The sequence below is a fragment of the Ascaphus truei genome, chromosome 9 (assembly GCF_040206685.1).
Source record: "Ascaphus truei isolate aAscTru1 chromosome 9, aAscTru1.hap1, whole genome shotgun sequence".
In the NCBI taxonomy this organism is placed as follows: Eukaryota; Metazoa; Chordata; class Amphibia; order Anura; family Ascaphidae; genus Ascaphus; species Ascaphus truei.
In genome coordinates, this window is record NC_134491.1 from 42,839,987 (window position 1) to 42,859,753 (window position 19,767).

Consider the following 19,767-nt stretch of genomic DNA (forward strand, 5'->3'; position numbering starts at 1 on the left):
ATAATTGTAGGCGTTTGAAATACAATCTCTTATTGTATGTAATGGCAATTTTGTGCTGCAGGGGATTGGGAGTAAGCCACTGGCATATGTATCTTCGCCAGGTTCTATTATGGCCGCCACGCCTTCACATGCGTCACAGTGACGTAATAACAGCAACTTCGCTGGCTTGTATCAGGTGACCGGGGGCTGATCAGCTGACCCAAGGCCGTGGCGCACGTGACAGTGGAGTGACTCCTTGATTGGACGACTCCCCTCTGACGTCAGCAGGAGGGGGCGGGCTCGCACTCCAGAGACAAATAAACATGGAGTCCATCTTTCATGAGAAAGTAAGTTCGGGGCCAGTTCCGCTCTTTGCAGGGGCGTGAGCGAGGCCGGGGTCCGCTGGGGCAGCGGTGTGTGAGGGAGGCCGGGGTCCGCTTCTTGCCGGGGATAGTGTGTGAGGGAGGCCGGGGTCCGCTTCTTGCCGGGGCAGTGTGTGTGTGAGGGAGGCCGGGGTCCGCTTCTTGCCGGGGCAGTGTGTGAGGGAGGCCGTGGTCCGCTTCTTCCCGGGGCAGGGGTGTGAGGGAGGCCGGGGTCCGCGTCTTCCCGGGGCAGGGGTGTGAGGGAGGCCGGGGTCCGCTTCTTCCCGGGACAGGGGTGTGAGGGAGGCCGGGGTCCGCTTCTTCCCGGGACAGGGGTGTGAGGGAGGCCGGGGTCCGCTTCTTCCCGGGGCAGGGGTGTGAGGGAGGCTGGGGTCCACTTCTTGCCGGAGCAGGGTGTGAGGGAGGCCAGGTTCCGCTGGGGCAGCAGTGTGTGAGGGAGGCCGGGGTCCGCTTCTTCCTGGGGCAGGGGTGTGAGGGAGGCCGGGGTCCGCTTCCTGCAGGGGTGTGAGGGAGGCCGGGGTCCGCTTCCTGCCGGGGCAGTGTCTGAGGGAGGTCGGGGTCCGCTTCTTGCCGGGGCAGTGTGTGAGGGAGGCCGGGGTCCGCTTCTTGCAGGGGCGGTGTGTGAGGGAGGCCGGGGTCCGCTTCTTGCAGGGGCGGTGTGTGAGGGAGGCCGGGGTCTGCTTCTTGCCTGGGCAGTGTGTGAGGGAGGCCGGGGTCCGCTTCTTGCCAGGGCAGTGTGTGAGGGAGGCCGGGGTCCGCTTCTTGCCAGGGCAGTGTGTGAGGGAGGCCGGGGTCCGCTTCTTGCCGGGGCAGTGTGTGAGGGAGGCCGGGGTCCGCTTCTTCCCGGGGCAGGGGTGTGAGGGAGGCCGGGGTCCGCTTCCTGCAGGGGTGTGAGGGAGGCCGGGGTCCGCTTCCTGCCGGGGCAGTGTCTGAGGGAGGTCGGGGTCCGCTTCTTGCCGGGGCAGTGTGTGAGGGAGGCCGGGGTCCGCTTCTTGCAGGGGCGGTGTGTGAGGGAGGCCGGGGTCCGCTTCTTGCAGGGGCGGTGTGTGAGGGAGGCCGGGGTCTGCTTCTTGCCTGGGCAGTGTGTGAGGGAGGCCGGGGTCCGCTTCTTGCCAGGGCAGTGTGTGAGGGAGGCCGGGGTCCGCTTCTTGCCAGGGCAGTGTGTGAGGGAGGCCGGGGTCCGCTTCTTGCCGGGGCAGTGTGTGAGGGAGGCCGGGGTCCGCTTCTTCCCGGGGCAGGGGTGTGAAGGAGGCCTGGGTCCGCTTCTTGCCAGGGCAGTGTGTGAGGGAGGCGGGGTCTGCTTCTTCCCGGGGCAGTGTGTGAGGGAGGTTGGGGTCTGCTTCTTGCCAGGGCAGTGTGTGAGGGAGGCCGGGGTCCGCTTCTTCCCGGGGCAGTGTGTGAGGGAGGCCGGGGTCTGCTTCTTCCCGGGGCAGTGTGTGAGGGAGGTCGGGGTCTGCTTCTTGCCAGGGCAGTGTGTGAGGGAGGCCGGGGTCCGCTTCCTGCTGGGGCAGTGTGTGAGGGAGGCTGGGGTACGCTGGGGCAGGGTCAGCGGCAGCAGTGTGTGAGCGAGGCCGGGGTTCGCTCTATCCTGTGTCCCCGGGCAGGGGCAGCAGTGTGTGAGGGAGGCCTGGAACCCGTCGGCGTCAGTGGCAGAGCAGGGGTTAATGTACCTGTTTGGGGGGGGGCGGGGAGTGCTGTGCCCTGCTGGGGTAGAAGTGGCACCTCCAGGGACTGACAGCAGTGACCAAAATATGTCTTTATACGCTGTGTTACCAGGAAGTCCTACATTGCGCGTCACCTCGCGTTCTCACGTGTCCCGGGGCACAGAGTTATGGTGATAAATCATTGACACACATGGTGTATGTATGTCTTTATTTATGTAACGCCATTACTGTACATCGCACTTCACAGCAGTAATACATGTGGCAACCATATAAATAATACAAATAACAGATCATGGGAATAAGTGCTTCAGTCATAAAAGTAACATTTCGGAAGAGGAGTCCCTGCTCCGAGGAGCTTACAATCTAATTGGTGGGGAGAATGTACAGAGACAGTAGGAGGGAATTCTGGTAAGTGTTTGCAGGGGGCCAAGCATTATGTATCAGGTGTATAGTATTAGCCACGGTGCTACTCATATGCTTCTTTAAGCAAGTGTCTTAAAGGAGGATAGAGAGGTCGCTAGTCGGGTATTGAGGGGTAGGGCATTCCAGAGGTGTGGGGCAGTCAGTGAGAAAGGTTTAAGCCCTTGAGTGCGGGTGGGTTTGCAGTGTGCTGCTGGTTGTTTGGCTTTCAAGGAGTTTATGGAAAACCTCTCCTGTCTGTCTCTGTCTGGGGTTTGCTAAAAAAACAAACACTGAGCCGGGCTCCAAATCCCAGGTCTGCGGGAGAGTGAGGCGCTGCGTCATTGTGTTACTTCCCTGTAGTTACAACGGAGGGGACTGTTTGAAATTATTATTATTATATTGCAATATGGAGCTTTAGTGCAGTTTCAGTAGTAAAGGTTTTTGTTCTGGAAAAATGTTGCAGTGGTGGCGTTTCCTTCTTCCAGCCCCCCACCCCCCCCCCCTTTTTTTTTAAACTGCTACAATAGCTCTTCATAGAGGTATTAAAGCAGGGGTGCGCAACTTTAGTCTGCACCCCCTTGCCTGCTCTCCCCCCCCCTCACCTGTTTGCCAGCGTTTTGAAGTCACAACGTCATGTGACGTCGTGTTGACAGGACAACACGACGTCATGTGACCCCTTGGCATCTGTTGGTGCCGTATCGTCAGAAGCTGCCAGAGACAAGGTAAGCGAGTTACCGAGGCCTCGCACGTGATCCCCCGCCCTTTAATTTAAATGCTTTGGAGAAGATCACTGCGCACCTCCCAGTTTGCGCACCCCTGTATTGGAGTGCTTAGATCAGTGTTTTTCAACCAGGGTTCCTAGGAACCCTCGGGTTTCCCAGGCACCCCTAAAAGATTCCCTGCATATTTTAGGTTATTTGAAAATTGTACCAAATATAGACGAATTTACAATGCATCTGATCTCAGACGCTATTAGAGAGGGTTGGGGTTCCACAGAATTTCTCAATATAATTATAGGGTTCCTTAAGCAAAAAAAAGTTTGCAAACCACTGGCTTAAAGCGTCATATGTTCACACAAACGTCTTCTGCTAATAATGTAGTCTTCTACAGCTCCAGTGTAGAGATGTAGACTTGTCATCATTAATGTACCAATATTATAGCTCTGGTATTAAACCAGCTGTTTCCCATTGCTGAGGCTCCTACAGAGTTACTTTGAGTGCCTTTTTCATACAGTATTGCTTTGCTTTTACACCTCAGCAGAGTCACTCTTCAAAAAAAATATTGATGGTAATATAGTTATATATTTTTTAGTGCCATGGTATAAATGCTGTACTGATGCTGAGGTAGTGTAGGTTTGTTACAGCTTGTGATCATTTTTATCCTGTGTATGAGTCCTAAAATAACCTCTTTGGTGTCAGTGGGGGGCAGCACTGCTTCCCATTGTGTCACTGTTCCTTTTTGTCACTCAAGATAAAACAAAGTTTACTAACATTCCCCCCCCCCCCCCCACCCCCATACATAATTTTATCAACGGGTACCTCCCTAATGTTCTATTACAGCAACACCTCCCAGGTATGCACATGGTCTCTTGTAGTGTCAAGGGGGTTTGTGGGAGGAATTACACCTGTTCACCGTGTGGCTATCATGTAGTCCAGGCTGTTGGTCTTAGAGTATAGTTGTAAACCAATCTAATCTAGGAGCTCTTTATTCCACATTTCAGCAAGAGGCATCCTTGTGTGCCCAGCATTGTCTCAATAATTTACTGCAAGGAGAGTATTTTAGTCCAGTGGAATTATCTTCTATTGCAATGCAGCTGGATGAGCAAGAGAGAATGAGAATGGCAGAAGGAGGCCTAACAAGTGATGAATACAGAATATTTATGCAAGTAAGTCGAGTTTCCTTTTAGGCATAAATCATATAATAAGCTGTGTACTCGGCGCATAAATTGTGTGTATTTAATATCTACACAGCGATAGATGTATATATCTGCCCAATGTAAATGGATCATATTCTACAAACTGAATATTGATCTTTGTTTTGAGTCTTTTTAAGTTTAAAGTACAATGGGTGAAATTCACTAACCTCCAATAGTCACGACAATGACTGAACGTTGCGCTGAACTCACGGTTTTCTGAGCTTTAGGGAACATCCCCCATTGAGTATTTTAGGGGGTTCGACCGAGCTACTGGTAGGATGATCATTGAAGAACTGCACCTATGTCTTCAGGTTATGTTGCAGTATTCTTAATTTTGCTTGTTTTTTTTCTTTTCCTTGTACAGCAGCCTTCTGAAAATATGGATGACAGTGGATTCTTCTCCATTCAGGTAAACTGTTTGGTCTATTACATGTAGATTTTTAATGCAATATTCCAGCAAGCAAGTATCTTGACATTGGTTAGACATTGTGTAAAAATGATCAGAATATTATTCTGAGAACTCCTCGGAGGCCCTTCACTGAAGTCTGGTTTCATAGAGGTTTTACTGTTTAATTTCTTATATTGGCATTGATTGCTTCATCAGTTTGTTATTTCTTGACAGGTTATAAGCGATGCCTTGAGAGTTTGGGGTTTAGAACTAATTCTATTCAACAGTCCAGAGTATCAGACCCTTGGGATCGATCCTATGTAAGACTTTCTTTTTAGAATCCTGGTTTTTAAGTTTTAAGTCGTCGTCTTCGTAAATGCATTCTTATGCATTTTCATTTTTATACTCTTGGCTCATACACTGCTTGTGGAAGGATCTGTAATGTCTTTGCAGCAGGACCATGGGGGTCATTCTGTATTGTTCAAAGCAGCCGATCGGCCTGTTTTCAATTGAAATTCCCTGTTTTTAAGTCCAAATATTTTGCCTCCAGTTTGAGTAATTTGCTCTTAAAACCCATTATATATTAACCAATACGAATATTTTATTATGTTCCCAGTAAACCTCCTGGAATCATCTGTGCCAGGTACCCTCTTGAAATATGACAAAGCATGTGTACCTCATAGATGGTATATATTAATCACTGCTGGCAGAATTCTACCATGTAAATTAACTGGCTGTGTTCATTATTAAATACATAATAAACAATGTAACTGCAAATATGTAATGAATGTATTCAGTTTAGTTTCATTTTTGTAATTGCAGACACGAAGGCGCATTTATTTGTAATTATAAGGAACATTGGTTTACAGTACGAAAGTTAGGAAAACAGGTAAGCATCCAGCTGTATTGTAACTGGGTTCACTGTCTCGGGTTCAGCTCCGTTGTAATTGGCACAAAACAAACTGAATAGCAGTTGGTCCAGGTGGTCACCCCAAGACCGAGATAATATGTATTAGTTATACATATTTCATGTCTCGTTCTTGGGGTGATTATTACAGTACCCATTACCTCAATATACTTACAAATTTAGTTTATACTCATTCTTCCTTTTCTATTGAGTGCATTTTATCTGGGGACCCATCTCTGAATCATTGGCCCTTCTGGACCAACTGTTATTCAGTCTGGTTTGTGTCTTTTCCCCTATTGCACTGGTCACTTTTTATTTACTAATTTCCAATTTTCTGTTGAGTGCTGGTATCCCATCTGTTTTCTACAGTTATAATTGGGAATTAAAAAAAGCAAGATTGGGCAATATCCACTCTCATTTTAATACCCAATGTTAGTAGAGAATCCCAGGTGCATTTAACATGCCGCAGAGATGAGCACTATTTGTAGTGCATGGCAGGCACAGAACCATTTAAAAAAAAAAAAAAAAAATTCTTCATATAAAACTTACCGGTAATACGCTTCCCTGTAAAAATGACATTGCTATTATATGCTGACAGCAGATGTCAAGACATTTTCATCCAAAATAAACAGCCTATTTTTGTGAATTGGTCTCTGCTGACCTGAAGGCTCAATTTATAGGGGTGGTATGACTTGTTTAATGCCTGTTACACTACTCAAATATCCTCTGATCCTTTTTAACTGCTGGTTAAAGTAAGGGAGAAGGCGAAACATTGTCTTAATAAAATCGGCATTTTTTACGTTGTCTATGATCTTTTGATTGTCTAACAACATTTTTTGGTTCTTTTTTCCTTAGTGGTTTAACTTGAATTCCCTTTTGACGGGTCCAGAGTTGATATCGGACACATACCTTGCACTATTCTTGGCTCAGTTGCAGCAGGAAGGTGATCTTTCAGTTTTGTTTTTTGGAAGTCATGTCATATACCAAAAGTGATACAATGTAACATCTTGGAGAGCTGTGGGAACCATTTACTAATTCAGGGATTTGAGTGATGGCAGTCTGTACCAATTTCTCTATATCAAAGCTATATACCATGAGCAATGTCTATAATTGGGAATAATTTGTTTTGGACTTGAACAAGAACTCATTACCTCTGCAAATTAGCTGTGTAATGGTACTGGGTATCTATAAACGCCCTAGAACACTCCTTTTTTCTTAAAGTACCTTCAACTCATACTTTCCTTAGGTCTGTTAATAGTTTCTTTCAATACAATTGGTGCTTTAAGGAATTATGAGGCGAGTTGGGTTAATTAGATGGGAGTTTGACACGCCCAGTATTTTCAATCAGTTGAACGGGTTCCAAAACAGGAAAAACTGCATTAAAGGTCCCTATATTTGTGTATAAAGTGCTTTGAGGGTATATTGATACAACATGAATACAGTACCTAAATTTTTTATTTTTTTTTTGTGCATAGTTAAAAACAAATGTATAAACTTTTCCAGGTTATTCCATATTTGTGGTTAAAGGTGATCTCCCAGATTGTGAAGCGGACCAGCTGCTACAGATGGTTCTGGTAGAACAAGGGCAGCGACCAAAACTTATAGGAGAAGATGCTGCAGCTAGGGATCAAAGGTAAAGCACCAAGAGTACTAGCAGCTTTTGTGTAAGATGCCTCCTAATTCCGGCATCGGATGCCGTTACCTGAATAGTAGGAGTAGAAATGTGCTTATTCTTGGAACTGTATTTGAGTTTGGAACTTAACCCTTTGGGTGCCTGAGGGGTCATGGTTCCTGCATGCCATGGCCCCTCCGGCTCAATGCGGTCACATGACTGCTTACATTAGCGGTCATGTGACCGCAGGGACCATTTTGCTGGAAATGGAAGAGGGTGTAGTCCTCAGTTTCCTCACTGGGCAGATCACTGTGCTCCATGGTAACTCAGGATGCGATCTAAGCTGCAAAGAACCTCTGTTGGGTAAGATGTATTCCCGCATGCTCCCGCGGTGCCAGTCTCCACAACGTAGTGAAAATGTCCGGGGGCACCCAAAAGGTTAAAGGAGCAATCCAGCCTAACGAACCTGCATTGTTTTTTACAAGATTCGGGCCCAGGGGGTACTTCAAAGCTGAACCCGCACTAATTTCGACTCCGGGAGGCCCCAGTGCCTAAGATACTTGTATTACTTCCTGGTTTTTAAAGGGGATTTAAATGGCATCCAATAGGAAGCCACAACCGATGAGTAGGAGGAGCTGTTATTATAAGAGGGTACCTACACAGTCCATTGCATAGTCTCCCATATTGCGCACTCTAAGCATTGGGAATCCCAAAATCTTTATACATTTTAAGTAAATGCAAGATGGGGCAATACTGTACAATTTTTAATAAGAAAATGAATCTGGCGCTATTGGTAAGAAGGACTTCTGTTCCATTTAAAGGTGGCTTCATTTCTAAGCCTCTTGTCTGTAACCTATAAATAAGAGAGCCCTTTGCCAAAGCGGTGATTTGTTTCATGCCGGGGTTGAGCGCAGTAGCACTGTAAGACATGTGGCCGTCTGCCTCTTGTTTTGTTTAGAGTGCAGAGCATAGAACCAGCTGTGGAAGAAGGCCGAAGCTACGACAGACCCACTATGATGGATGAAGACGAGGAGAATCTCCAGAAAGCTCTTGCACTTAGCAGACAACAAATTGATATGGAGGATGAAGAAGCAGATCTACGTAGGGCAATACAGCTCAGTATGCAAGGTAGTGTTCATGGTCTGAAAATCTGTCTAATCAAGGACTGCTATTGTATGCTTCTACCCAGCAGCAACGCCCTCTAAGCTTCCTCTTCCAATTCACCCTTTGCATATGTAATTCCTATATAATATCGGTCTGTGGAAGAAAAGCAGAAAGAGCTATCGCACTTTAGAAGCACCCGATGAAGGGTTTTCCTGAAACATTGTGCTGCTGTCGCCGTCACCACCATGTAGTGGAATTCATCTGAAGTGCGACAGGACTTGCTGCTTTTCTTCGCGTGTCTTGATGTGGCACCGGGTCCTTATCTCCCATGTGCCGGCGCCGGGTCCTTATCTCCCATGTGCCTGCGCCGGGTCCTTATCTCCCATGTGCCGGCGCCGGGTCCTTATCTCCCATGTGCCGGCGCCGGGTCCTTATCTCCCATGTGCCGGCGCCGGGTCCTTATCTCCCATGTGCCGAACGCCGGGTCCTTATCTCCCATGTGCCGGCGCCGGGTCCTTATCTCCCTGCATTACGAAGTTGCACGCTCTCTCTGCCGCCACTTTCTATTCCTGTCTGTGCACATATTTTCTCTTATCCTGTTTAGCCACTTATGAGACTGTATTTATTTCATTAGCTTTTTCCCCGCTGCTTTGATTGTTGGCTTGTCAGGTTATAGGTTTCCCCATCACTTTCGCTAACGCTCATATCCGTTTGGTATACATATATGGTGCTGTAACCCACACAGAGGGGCTGCAGTCAGTCATATGTCAGAGTAATACATTCTCTGTCAATATGTAGCCTACATGATCTGTTTAAGGCTCACATGTGAATATTGTACAGTAGTGGAGGCCAACTCCGGTCCCCAAGGGCCACCAACAGGCCAGGTATTCGGGATATTTATCAAATATTTTTACCAGGAAGTAATACATTTTCATGTATCCCTGCTTCAGTACAGGTGGCTCAGTCAGAATGACTGTAGGGAGGCTTGGGCTGATCACGATTACCTGCTTCAAACTATATTGCATAGGGGCCTATATCTTAACTAGCAAAGGTGATATATCTATCTATATATAGATAGAGATATCCATCTCTATATCTATCTCTCTCAGTCCTGTTTTCTTGCCGTCTGAAGTTCACCTGCCACATGGGGGTTTTCCACTTCACAAACCTGTTTTTAATGTGGTTATTTCAACTCCACACTACAAAAATAAACTCCCGCAGCTATGTATGTATATCTTTATATAGCGCCAAAAGTGTACTCGGCGCTTCACAAATAATACAGCACAGGGAATTATAATACAATAAGCGCAGAAAAATCGGACAATAGGAAAGGAAATCCTTGCCCTGAAGAGCTTACAATCTAAGTGGTATGTTGGGAGACTTGGGCATGTTCTATAATTGGCGCGAACACTCGCACACGTGACGCACACTTTGTGTGTGTGTGTGTGTGTGAATTTATTATATATTTAAAAAAAAGAAAAAGACACATTGTGTAAAGAGTTTAGAGTATTACCTATATCCTCCAGCTCTCAACAGCTAAACTGCAGGGAACTGTGTATTCCAACAGCACTTTCCAGGTGCATTTTATCATTCTGACATGATTGTTAATAATGGCAATTAGAAAAGCATTCCAGCTATGAGATCCCAGAATTACAGGAATCCTTGGTACACCAACAAACCTCCCCCCTGTCTGTTTTAAAATGTTCCAGTGCTGTCAGCTCCTGCTATGTGAACCTGCTCTTGCAAGGCTCAGCGGTAAGAGGACAGGAGGAAGAGAGGATAGGAACGGAGGGGGGAAGAAGAAAATAAGTTGGTTAAGGCAGAGAAAGGGATAGATTTGTGAGGGAGGAATTATTTATTAACATTGTACACACATACATACATTACAGCAATGGCGCGAAAACTTACTTTCCGGAGTCTTCCCCCCCAATCACCCGGCTCCATGCTCACTACCGTGCGCGTGCACTGCCCTAGTATAATTGGCTGTGGATAGCCAGCCGTCCTATAAGTGCCGCATGCGCCCACTATATTATGGGCCTTACAGAGACGACAGGTGAGGGAATAAGTGCTGCAGATGGCAGTGCATGGCCACAAGGGGTGGTAGGAGTGACTGAGTGTGGGACAATAGCCATGAGTGCAGGCTATTGGGATGCTTGATTTGTTGGGCGTGTTTTTAAGGTTTGTCAGTATTAAATCAGAAGATTAACACCATTTGCAGGGGAAGAGATGGCGTAGGTGAGAGCAGGTGTGTCTAGGTTCAGGATTAGGAGAGATCCTCCGCAGCAGGAAGGAGTAGATGGAGGGTGTGAATCGAGTATTTTTGTGGGTGCTTTTTATTGAGGGGTGAAGAAGTTGTTGGGAGAGAGGTGTATAAATAGTGGTTCAGTGTAATGGCACATGCATAGGTGGAGGGGAGGAGAGATGAAGAAATGTGGATAGGATGCGAGTGGGGAAGTTGGAGAGAACAGAAACGTTTACAAAGGAGTGAGGAAACGATAAACAGAAAAAGCAATAGGGAGGGTACATTGAGATGCAGGAGGAGAGACTTCCCAGATACTGGAGGATAGGAAGAGTACAAATAATGACAGCATTTAGCAAGTCGCGTTCTCACAGCTTTATCGTGTATACTCTGTATCTGTGTGATAAGGTTTTATTGATGCACTTATCCGGTCTCTCTCTTTAGGCGGTCACAGAAGCGAGTTTACCCAGCTGCTCACACCTAATACTCCACAATCATCGGGGAGCAGCGAGCCGGGATCTCTTACGTCGGAGGAGCTGCGCCGGAGGCGACAGGTTTTCTTTGAGAAGTAATGTCTGTGCATCATTTCACATTTTTTTTAAACTAGAAAATAAAATTAACTGTAAGCTTTGTGTCGCATTTTGTGAATATGAACCAAGTTGTACATCTCTCCAAACCTTCTCCGATAACCAATTTCATCACTGCTCTGTCAAGTGTTTACATTTTCTCAGCCAACAAGAGTGTTTTAATTAAAAGCACGCACACACACAGTGCAGGTTAGTGACGCCACTTTGTCCTGTCTGCAGGCATCATTTTTATTTATTTTTACAAATGATTGTATGAGTTTTTCTTATTTGTGCCTCAGAATATCTGCCATACATTTTACAATCCTTTTTTTCTTAAGGCAGCAACAGTTAAAAACAGAACAGACCTCAGATGAACATAAAGCAGCTTTAAATCCAGATGCACTAAGAAATGTTTCAGGTATTGAATTGCGCCTTCATATTCTGGTTTGATTTCACTTAACATTTTCTTGAATGAATTGAAAGATCTTTAAACTGATACTGGGTTAAAATGAATTGGGGCAGCTATGAGGGATGTGTGCTGCTACTGAGTTTTGCGCATCACTGTTTTTGTTCTTGTTTTCTCTATTGTCCCCTGTAACCATGCATATAAATGGGAGTTTGCTCCTCCTTTGGTGTAGGACCATCCTTCCAACTTAAACTTCAGAGACCCCAGCACCTTTAGTTATTTTTGGTCCTTCTTACCTCGGGGTAACAGGGCTTCTCCCTTTCGAACGTTTCGTGGCTGTCTTTTTCAGGCTGCTCAAATGCACATTACTGGGGTCTGTTCCAGGAGTCCCCCGGAGCCACAATGCTAGCCAGGGGAACATTGCCGATCTGGACTTGCTGCTGTCGATGGAAAACGGTGGTCTCTACATACTGGCACAGGGTACTCCGTGTGAGCTGCGAGTCAAGCCCAAGGATGCAATTTGAGGCCTAGTTAGGCCGAAGTGGGGGTTTGTGACCTGAAGTGAGGTTCTACACCTAGAAGTAACTTCTGAGCAGGTGCAGAACCAACTGCAAGTATGTATTGGGGGCATGGCAACAGATCACCCACTCTTGGGGGTTGGATTAGCCAGGACATCAGCCAATTGCAGAGCCAGGATCATATCAAGCCTTTGATAAGAGGGTTTTAAGGCACACAGGATAACTTTCCCTCCCGATGATCTGTATGTCTGCCTGCTGCTGTTTTTACAAACTACAGTATATGATGGGTGCTGCTGGGGGCTGCCCTGAGCACAGGATGGAGTCTGGAGTTTCTGAAGTTATAACACCTACACACAGAAGCTTTAACTACAATTAAGCTCTAGTTTTTCTTTGTGATGGAAAATGTGCTCCTTAATGATTCCAAGAAAGCCTGTCCTGATTTGTATTAAGCATATTACTTCTGAAGAAGTTCTAGCATAGAGGAATTACTTTTTCTTTTCTTCTCTATGGCTTAAAGTTCAGTTATGGAAACATTAGAGACAGCCAAGAATGAGGCAAAGGACTTTAAGGTCTCCCTCAAGGGATTCGGACATAAAGGGTTTTTTAAATTTATTTTTTCCCCAATTGGGAGGATTCCTTATCTGAAGAGGACAGAGAAATTAAGGAAGTGTATGAAAACTGTAATGTAGATGCTACAGATGAGCTCATTAAGGGCATGCGTCAGACAAAGAATATAGAAGACATCAGAGACGATCTCAAGACTGTAGATTGGATATTTATGGGATCACAGAATGAAGTCAGGTAATTCCCAGTTCAACAGGTCGTAAAGAATATCCATAATGAACGGCAACATTCAGATTGGAAAACCTCTTGGCTGTGGAAGATCTCCAAACTCCATTTGCTATACAGGATACACTGCATTGGGACAACCCATCAAAGGTCCATTTGGCTGTCGCTAGGATCGCAAGAAAGATTTCCATTCCCTTGGGGCAGGGGTGCTCAACTCTAGTCCTCAAGGCACACCCCCCCCCCCCCCCCCCAACTGCATTACAGAATGGAAGGGACTGAAGAAACCAAATTCTACTATTGGAGCATCTTGCAAATCGACAGTTGTGATGTCTAGAACCTTGAAGATTTGGATATCGGCAATGGGAGAACAGCTAGTAGCAGGAATCCGCAGGCAAGACTCATGAAAGACTTTAACCCTATAAGGAAATTTTCTACCAGATGCCTCGTTTATTGCCGTATGACTTGTGGCTAGATCTACAGCACTCTGTCAGCTAGAAGACCGCCATGTCTAAAACCCAAGCTGTAGACAAGCCTGTTTATCTTACCTTTTCAGGTGAAAACTTGTTCCGCGAAGCACTTGACGCCATCTTATCAAAAGGTAAAAGTTTTCTTTGCCTAAGGAGAAAAGATGGGGAACAAAACAAAGTTTGTCAAGACGGGCAGTGCTTTTGAGCTGCCGGACCTTGCAGGCCAGGAAGAGAATATCAGATGTGGGTTTCAGCCAGCCCACCAAACCCAGGGGTGTGGAAGGTTCAACTCTTCTCTAGCTGGATATTTCCGAAGCCTTCCTCCTTCTGAGATACAGCAGACCCTATCCCTGACAATGTCTGTATTCAGGAATGCATTGGTCAAGACTATATCCTCTTGATTATTTTGCGTGAGAGGTGTCGGCATTGTCTGTTTTCTGCTCTAGCCTTTGGCCTGGCTACTGTCACGCTGTGCTCACCACAAACAAGGCGGGACCCAGGTACTGAGGTGGGAATGGGTATAAACGCCACTCACAGCCACGGGGGCACGCCTGGAGTGCGGATGGTCAGGCGGTCGGGATTGGAGAGAGTAGAACGGCTAGGTACTTGTGGAGGTCTGAGGTAGGAGCCGGTAGAATGGTCAGTGTCCGTTTAACTGTGGTCATGGGTTGGAGCCAGTAGGAGCGTAGAGATCCGTAAGCCGTGGTCAGGTTGGAGAGATGTGGAAGGTCAGAGGTAAGCCAGGTCAGTAAGCCAGAAGTGCGGATTCCAAAGTAGTAGCCGAGTCGGTACACAGGAGGTCAATCTGAAACATGGAGCTAGGAGGCAGGACAAGGAACCAGGAAGTGGGAGAATAGCGCTAACTGGAACTATGCTCAGCCAAAGTGCAAGTGGTACAGCTGAGCCTATACGGGAGAGCATAACCAATGAGGGGGAGGGGGGGTGCGCGCGCGTGCGGAGTGGAGGCCCTGCCTCCGGAGGCCGGATAGGAGACACACAGGAGACAGGTGAGCATAATAAAGAGTTGACGCGCAGCTTGGGAGCGGTGTACATGCGTCACGTGTGTGCGTCGCAAGCGGGGGGCGGAGCCAGAATACGCGATGTCAAAGCTCCTGCAGGAGCACGTGCTTTAAGGACAGTGGGTTTGAGTGAGACATCAGGTAAGGAGGGGAGAGTGCCGCGGGGGACCCGCTCCCCGATTCCTTACAGCTACAGCCTCAAGAGCCTTCACAAAAGTTCAGTTATAATCGCTCATCTTTGTGATACCATATTTGGACGATCTTTTAATCAGAGCTTGCACCCACATTGGGACACTGACACAATCTCTACATGTGCCTACTACTCCATGGATGGATAATAGGATTGTTATGAGCAGAGAGAAACACCCACTTCAGAAGCAATTTTATATTGTGTGGACGTGTAATACCTCTGTGGACTTGGGTCAACATCAAATTCATCCTGACGAATGGTCTCTAAAGAGGGAGATCTTTGATCAAGTTCTAATCGGGTGCCAGAAATCTCTCATGGCGACATGAAACTACCAGTGTTCTGTTCCTGGGTTCAGAGCCCAGGAGTCTAACTTGGAAATTACACGGGACTGACATGGATCCTGTCCGGTTTATGGGTTCCCACCTCTGCCGATGATTCTGAGGGTGCTGACCAAAATAATCGTGGCGAAAGTGGAAGCTCTAGTAATAGCTACATATTTTTTTAAAGCAGAGTAGATCCTAGTTTGTAGATTTGATCAAGATATTGATAGACCCTCCTTGGCTTCCCAATCAAACATCCCAATGTGGCTCGGTTGGCTTTGACAGCCTGGAAAGAAAAATCTCAGACTATTAAAATCCTTATTTTTTTTTATTTTTATTTTTTTTAAATTATTCACCAGAAAACATTCCACATCAAGAATCTACTACAGGATCCTCTCTAACAAAGCTGCGTAGCTGTATACTATATTTAATGTGTATATGTTGCAGTAAATATTGACACTTATGTTTTAGTTGCCTGTAGAGAGAGCCACTTTATTTTGTTACTGCTTTTAAATGGTGGCTCGCAATCATTGGATTCAGCGACAGCCAGATCAATAATAGTCTGTATTTCATGCAACAAGGATATGAGGATCTTTGTTTGAATTCCCTTTAGGATCCAAGTATCGGCACTGCGTATATTCTTTGAAATGCCACTCCGAAGGATGTCAAACGCTTCATGAAGGCGGTTGGAAAAGTGTGGCCCAGAATATGCCCTCCAATTCCAGCTTAGGATCAGAATATTGTCTTTGGAGCGTTGGTGAATGTTCCTTTTTTAGCCACTACTACATTTTCGATAAATGGCTGACTTTGAAAGCTGTGTTTCTTACGGCCATAACCTTGGCCAGAAGAATTGGTGAGCTTCAAGCATTATCTTGCAGAGTGCCACCTTTCAGAATACACGAGGATACAATTGACATGTGTACAGTATCACAATTTTGGCCAAAACTGGTATCGTGTGAATCAAGAAATAATTACGAGGTGAAACAATTGGAGTGTCCATTGCATATCGATGTGCATTCTGCAAGAGCCAAGGCCACTTCATGGGCCACCAGAAAACAAGCCTCTTCTGAAGATATCTGCAAGGCAGGAACATGGGCCTCACCCAAATACGTTCATAAGGACCTATAAGTTGGACTTTTTGTTTCCCCCCCCCCCCCCCTCCCCTCCAGAGGCTTCATTTGGGAGGAAAATTTTACATCCAGTTATACCAGGTGCCTCTCACCCTAGTTAGTGGGACTACTTGGCGACCTGCCCATTTGAGTGCACTGTTATGGGGTACGATAGAGGAAAGAGAATTTCATTACCGGACTTTTTTTTCCCCCCTTTCTCCGAGTCTCTCCGTGATGGCGTACTACCCCACCCGGAAGAGGCAGAAAGGGAAATGGAAAGAAGCATATAGTTGGTCTGACGTAATCATTTGGATACCTGTGCAGCCTGGGCAGACTTATAACGAAGGTGCTGAGGTCTCTTTATGTTGGAGGGATGGGCCTACCCTGAAGTAGGAGGTGCCAACTCCCCATTTGTGTGCACTGTGACGGAGGGACTAGGAGGAAAAAAGTTTACACATTTATTTTTCTATATATATATATATATATAATATATATATATATATATATATATATATATATATATATATATATATATATATATATATATATATATATATATATATATATATATATATATATATATATATATATATATATATATATATATATATATATATATATATGAAGTGTTAACGCTTGATCAATGTAAATGGTGTCCGTAGTAGATGGTTTTTTGAGTGGTGTGAAAGGTAACAGTTTTTGTGTTTAACAGAACCAAAACCTTTGTCTTGGATTGTAGTAACTTGTTTCTTCTTTCCTGGGTAATGTTGATGTATGATCCCTTGGCTTTCCATCAGATGCGGGCATGAGTGAAGAAGACATGTTAAAAGCAGCCATGAATATGTCACTGGAAACGGGTAGCGATGGCTCCAAGACTGCAGACAAGAAATGAGATCCCTACAACCAACCAAGCACTGTCCTTCGACATTATGCTATCCTTGTGTGTCCTGTGGCACAGGTAGTGAGAATGTACATACTGAGTCCAATGTCTGCTGCTTGGTATATTTTCAGATGCTTTTTATGAATGTCTTTTTAAAGCTGTCCGTTTTTATGTTTTGTTTCCAGAATGGCCTTCAGTCTTGCTCCTTCCTCCCCATCCCAATTACACCTTTCCTTTTGTTATTGTCACAATGAGGAACAAATGGGTAGTTACACAATGCATCTCTGGTTCATTACAACTGTCTGTCAGGCTGCTCCCCGCCATGCCTGCGACAGGTGATGGGTCACCCATTTAATTTACCCTTTCCTTGACAGAGGTGCCTGCAAAGCAATGCGTCGCTGGCCCCTGTGGCAGTGAAAGGGTTGATGCTGCTTGTAACCCTGTTTACATAGTGTGGCTGGTATTGTCCATGTGCGTTATTCAAGCTGCTATCTTGTTAACATGTATCCAAGCTTCACTTTGTACACTTCAACATGGTATTAATAATTGAAAGAGAGCTCTCTGAAATCTAAGGTACGAGGGCTGTGGTATAAGGCCTGATAACCCCTTCACTGCCAGGGCCTACTGTGCAGTGTTTTCTAGGTGTCCTGGCACCAAAATGATTGTATTAATTAAAATGCAACACTGCATTTTGTGTTTTAGCACAGTGTAGGAGAAGCAGAACTGTACAGAAATGTATTATTTCGCGGCTGCATGACGTTGCAGCTCATTGCTGTGACGTGGGTTGCAGTCTTGACCATAAGTTCCCTTCTGATGTTCAGTGATGCCCAACGCTGGTGGTCCCGGTCACTTTCACTGAACATCACAGGGTTTTTGTTCTGATCGCTGCCGCAGTAGTTGGTAGGAAGGTGTCCTCAGCCGGTCAGGGTATCCAGCGGAAGCAGTGGATGTGTAGCAAGTTCTGGACAGGGAGATGTGAATACCAGTTTATTTTAATGACACAGTGGATCATACTTGTAGATCGAGCATACTTAAGCGAGAGTTTAAAAATAGGTGCAATAGTTATATAGTAGTTACATAGTATCATCATTTCAAGTTTACCAGAAGTATAAAACCTAAACCAATAAGCGGCTCAAAGGGTGAATGAGAACAGCACCTAACCCACTCTGCTTGATTTGAACATGCTCACATTCACAAGTTTGCACACTTGTTGCTGTTACATTTAATTGCTACTGTATTAGTGCTTAATGCCAGGGGTAATTACCATAAAATATGTAAGTGGGTAAACTGAATGTGTTAATGCAGCAGTTGCCTTTCCTCTACGCGTTAAAAAGATTTAAGTAATGTGGCCGTACACTCACGATTTTTATCTTGAACCATAAACGGCTGAAAGGCTGGAGAACACTTAAACGAAACGCTTGCTGTGGCTTAATTTCCCCCCTTTGTATTATTCTGGTTGCTGAGTGGAGAATTTACCTTCCACACGCACATTTGTGAAAGAGCAGTGCTGATGTGAAGAAATGTGTTCTAATAATGCACAAATGTACCTTCACTGCTAGATAGGCTAGCCATGCATTACAGTGAGGGGTTAACCCACACTACCAAACATGCTTTCTATTACATTTAGATTCTATAAGGAGATTTGTATATAAATTCTCACTCCATTTCCATTTGCTCTACCCAATTTTTCTCATTTGCACATGGTGTTAATGTATTTGGGACCTCTTACTAATGTCCAGCATTAAGAACTGCTGGAAAATGGCAGTATTTTTTCTCAGTGCCACTGTCGCCATATATATCAAAAGCTCTATGCTGTGGCCCATATTTACTAAATGATGCTATACTATAAGGGTACTTCTGTTGTGAGGAGGCACCGCCCTGTCTCATTAACATAAGTTAGCAAGGTGTCTTATAGGAGAGCACTGTTTAGTAAATTATAGGCCTGTAGCTTCAGTATGTTAGACTGCACTGTAAGGAGAGATGGGTGATCCTGTGTCTGTTCCGAGGCGTTTCCCGCTCATATCTTATGCGTGGAATGAAATCCGCCGTCGCGTAACTTCGTTAGAAGGGCCGCCAGCGTTCTTCAGAAAATCGTCTTTGGCTCTCAGCCACACGGATTTTTAAAGAATCCTTCAACAGATTCAACTTAACTCCGAATCCGTGTAACTTCTTGTACATTTTATATAGTCCTCCCATCACAATTCAGTTGGCTGGATTTTAAGTAACAATAGGAAAAAACGAATCTGCTTTTTGAGCCTGATTTGCGAATGAGAGGAACTGGCCAACGGGCGGCGGTTTGCATTCTGTTGACCATTTTGCCCTTCTCTAAGGTGATTCAGCAAGCGATTCTTTATTTTAATTATGATTTTAAACATTGTTTGATTAGGGAGGGTCTCCTGATGAGCAGAAGCAATGCTGTCCTACTCCCAGGAGCACCATACAGGCATTTCTGGCAGGAAGCAGCCAGTAAGCAAATTGGTAATGGTGACCTGTTTCTAATTGACAAAACGGGCAGGAAGCTGCCAAGTAGCAATCTCTAAAAAGGACACTTCTCCTCTGCGCCCCCCCCCCCGCCCACCAAAAAAGAAATAAAAAACAAGGGATTTCACAATTATATTTAAGTTTGACTATTCTGTACATCATTTGCATGAGCTATAGCTTGTGGAAATGTAGAATATACAAAGCCAGGATTAGGGTGGTTTTTTTTTTTTTTTGTCTGCTTATCCAATGAGTAATATCCAATTCCAATGTTGTTTATTCAAATGGTTTATGAATTCTTGTCTTTTTAAGATTGCTATTTTAAAAGGCAAGCTATGCTTTGTGCTGTTCTCAAATCCCAAACTCTATTTCACTTTCCGAAATGTAAAAGCGCATGCAACTTCCAAGCTCTAAGTGAGACTGCTGATAAGA

The 19,767-nt window shown here is 45.4% G+C and overlaps 1 protein-coding gene across 4 annotated transcripts; it reads left to right on the top strand.

Moving 5' to 3' along the window:
• Positions 1-225: 225 nt before the first annotated feature.
• Positions 226-19,432, top strand: ATXN3 (ataxin 3). Of its 4 annotated transcripts, none has more exons than XM_075614526.1 (11): positions 226-326; positions 4,149-4,313; positions 4,708-4,752; positions 4,966-5,051; positions 5,554-5,620; positions 6,494-6,581; positions 7,142-7,271; positions 8,209-8,378; positions 11,038-11,161; positions 11,498-11,577; positions 15,482-16,436. In XM_075614526.1, exons 1-11 carry the CDS (start codon positions 303-305, stop codon positions 15,994-15,996), a joined length of 1,494 nt encoding a protein of 497 aa, XP_075470641.1. In that variant the 5' UTR covers positions 226-302; the 3' UTR covers positions 15,997-16,436. The 4 variants fall into 4 exon arrangements, with proteins under 4 accessions (XP_075470641.1, XP_075470644.1, XP_075470642.1 ...); XM_075614529.1 differs by lacking the exon at positions 15,482-16,436 and adding an exon at positions 16,775-19,432 and having other exon boundaries at positions 227-326; XM_075614527.1 differs by having other exon boundaries at positions 244-326; positions 4,242-4,313; positions 15,482-16,437.
• Positions 19,433-19,767: the final 335 nt, after the last annotated feature.

Bases quoted from the DNA above. Each gene is read 5' to 3' on its own strand.
- ATXN3 (XM_075614526.1), top strand. From the start codon at position 303: ATGGAGTCCATCTTTCATGAGAAA. The intron at 7,272-8,208 runs GTAAAGCACCAA...TGTTTTGTTTAG, and splicing joins GCTGCAGCTAGGGATCAAAG to AGTGCAGAGCATAGAACCAG. The intron at 11,162-11,497 runs GTAATGTCTGTG...TTTTTTCTTAAG, and splicing joins CGACAGGTTTTCTTTGAGAA to GCAGCAACAGTTAAAAACAG.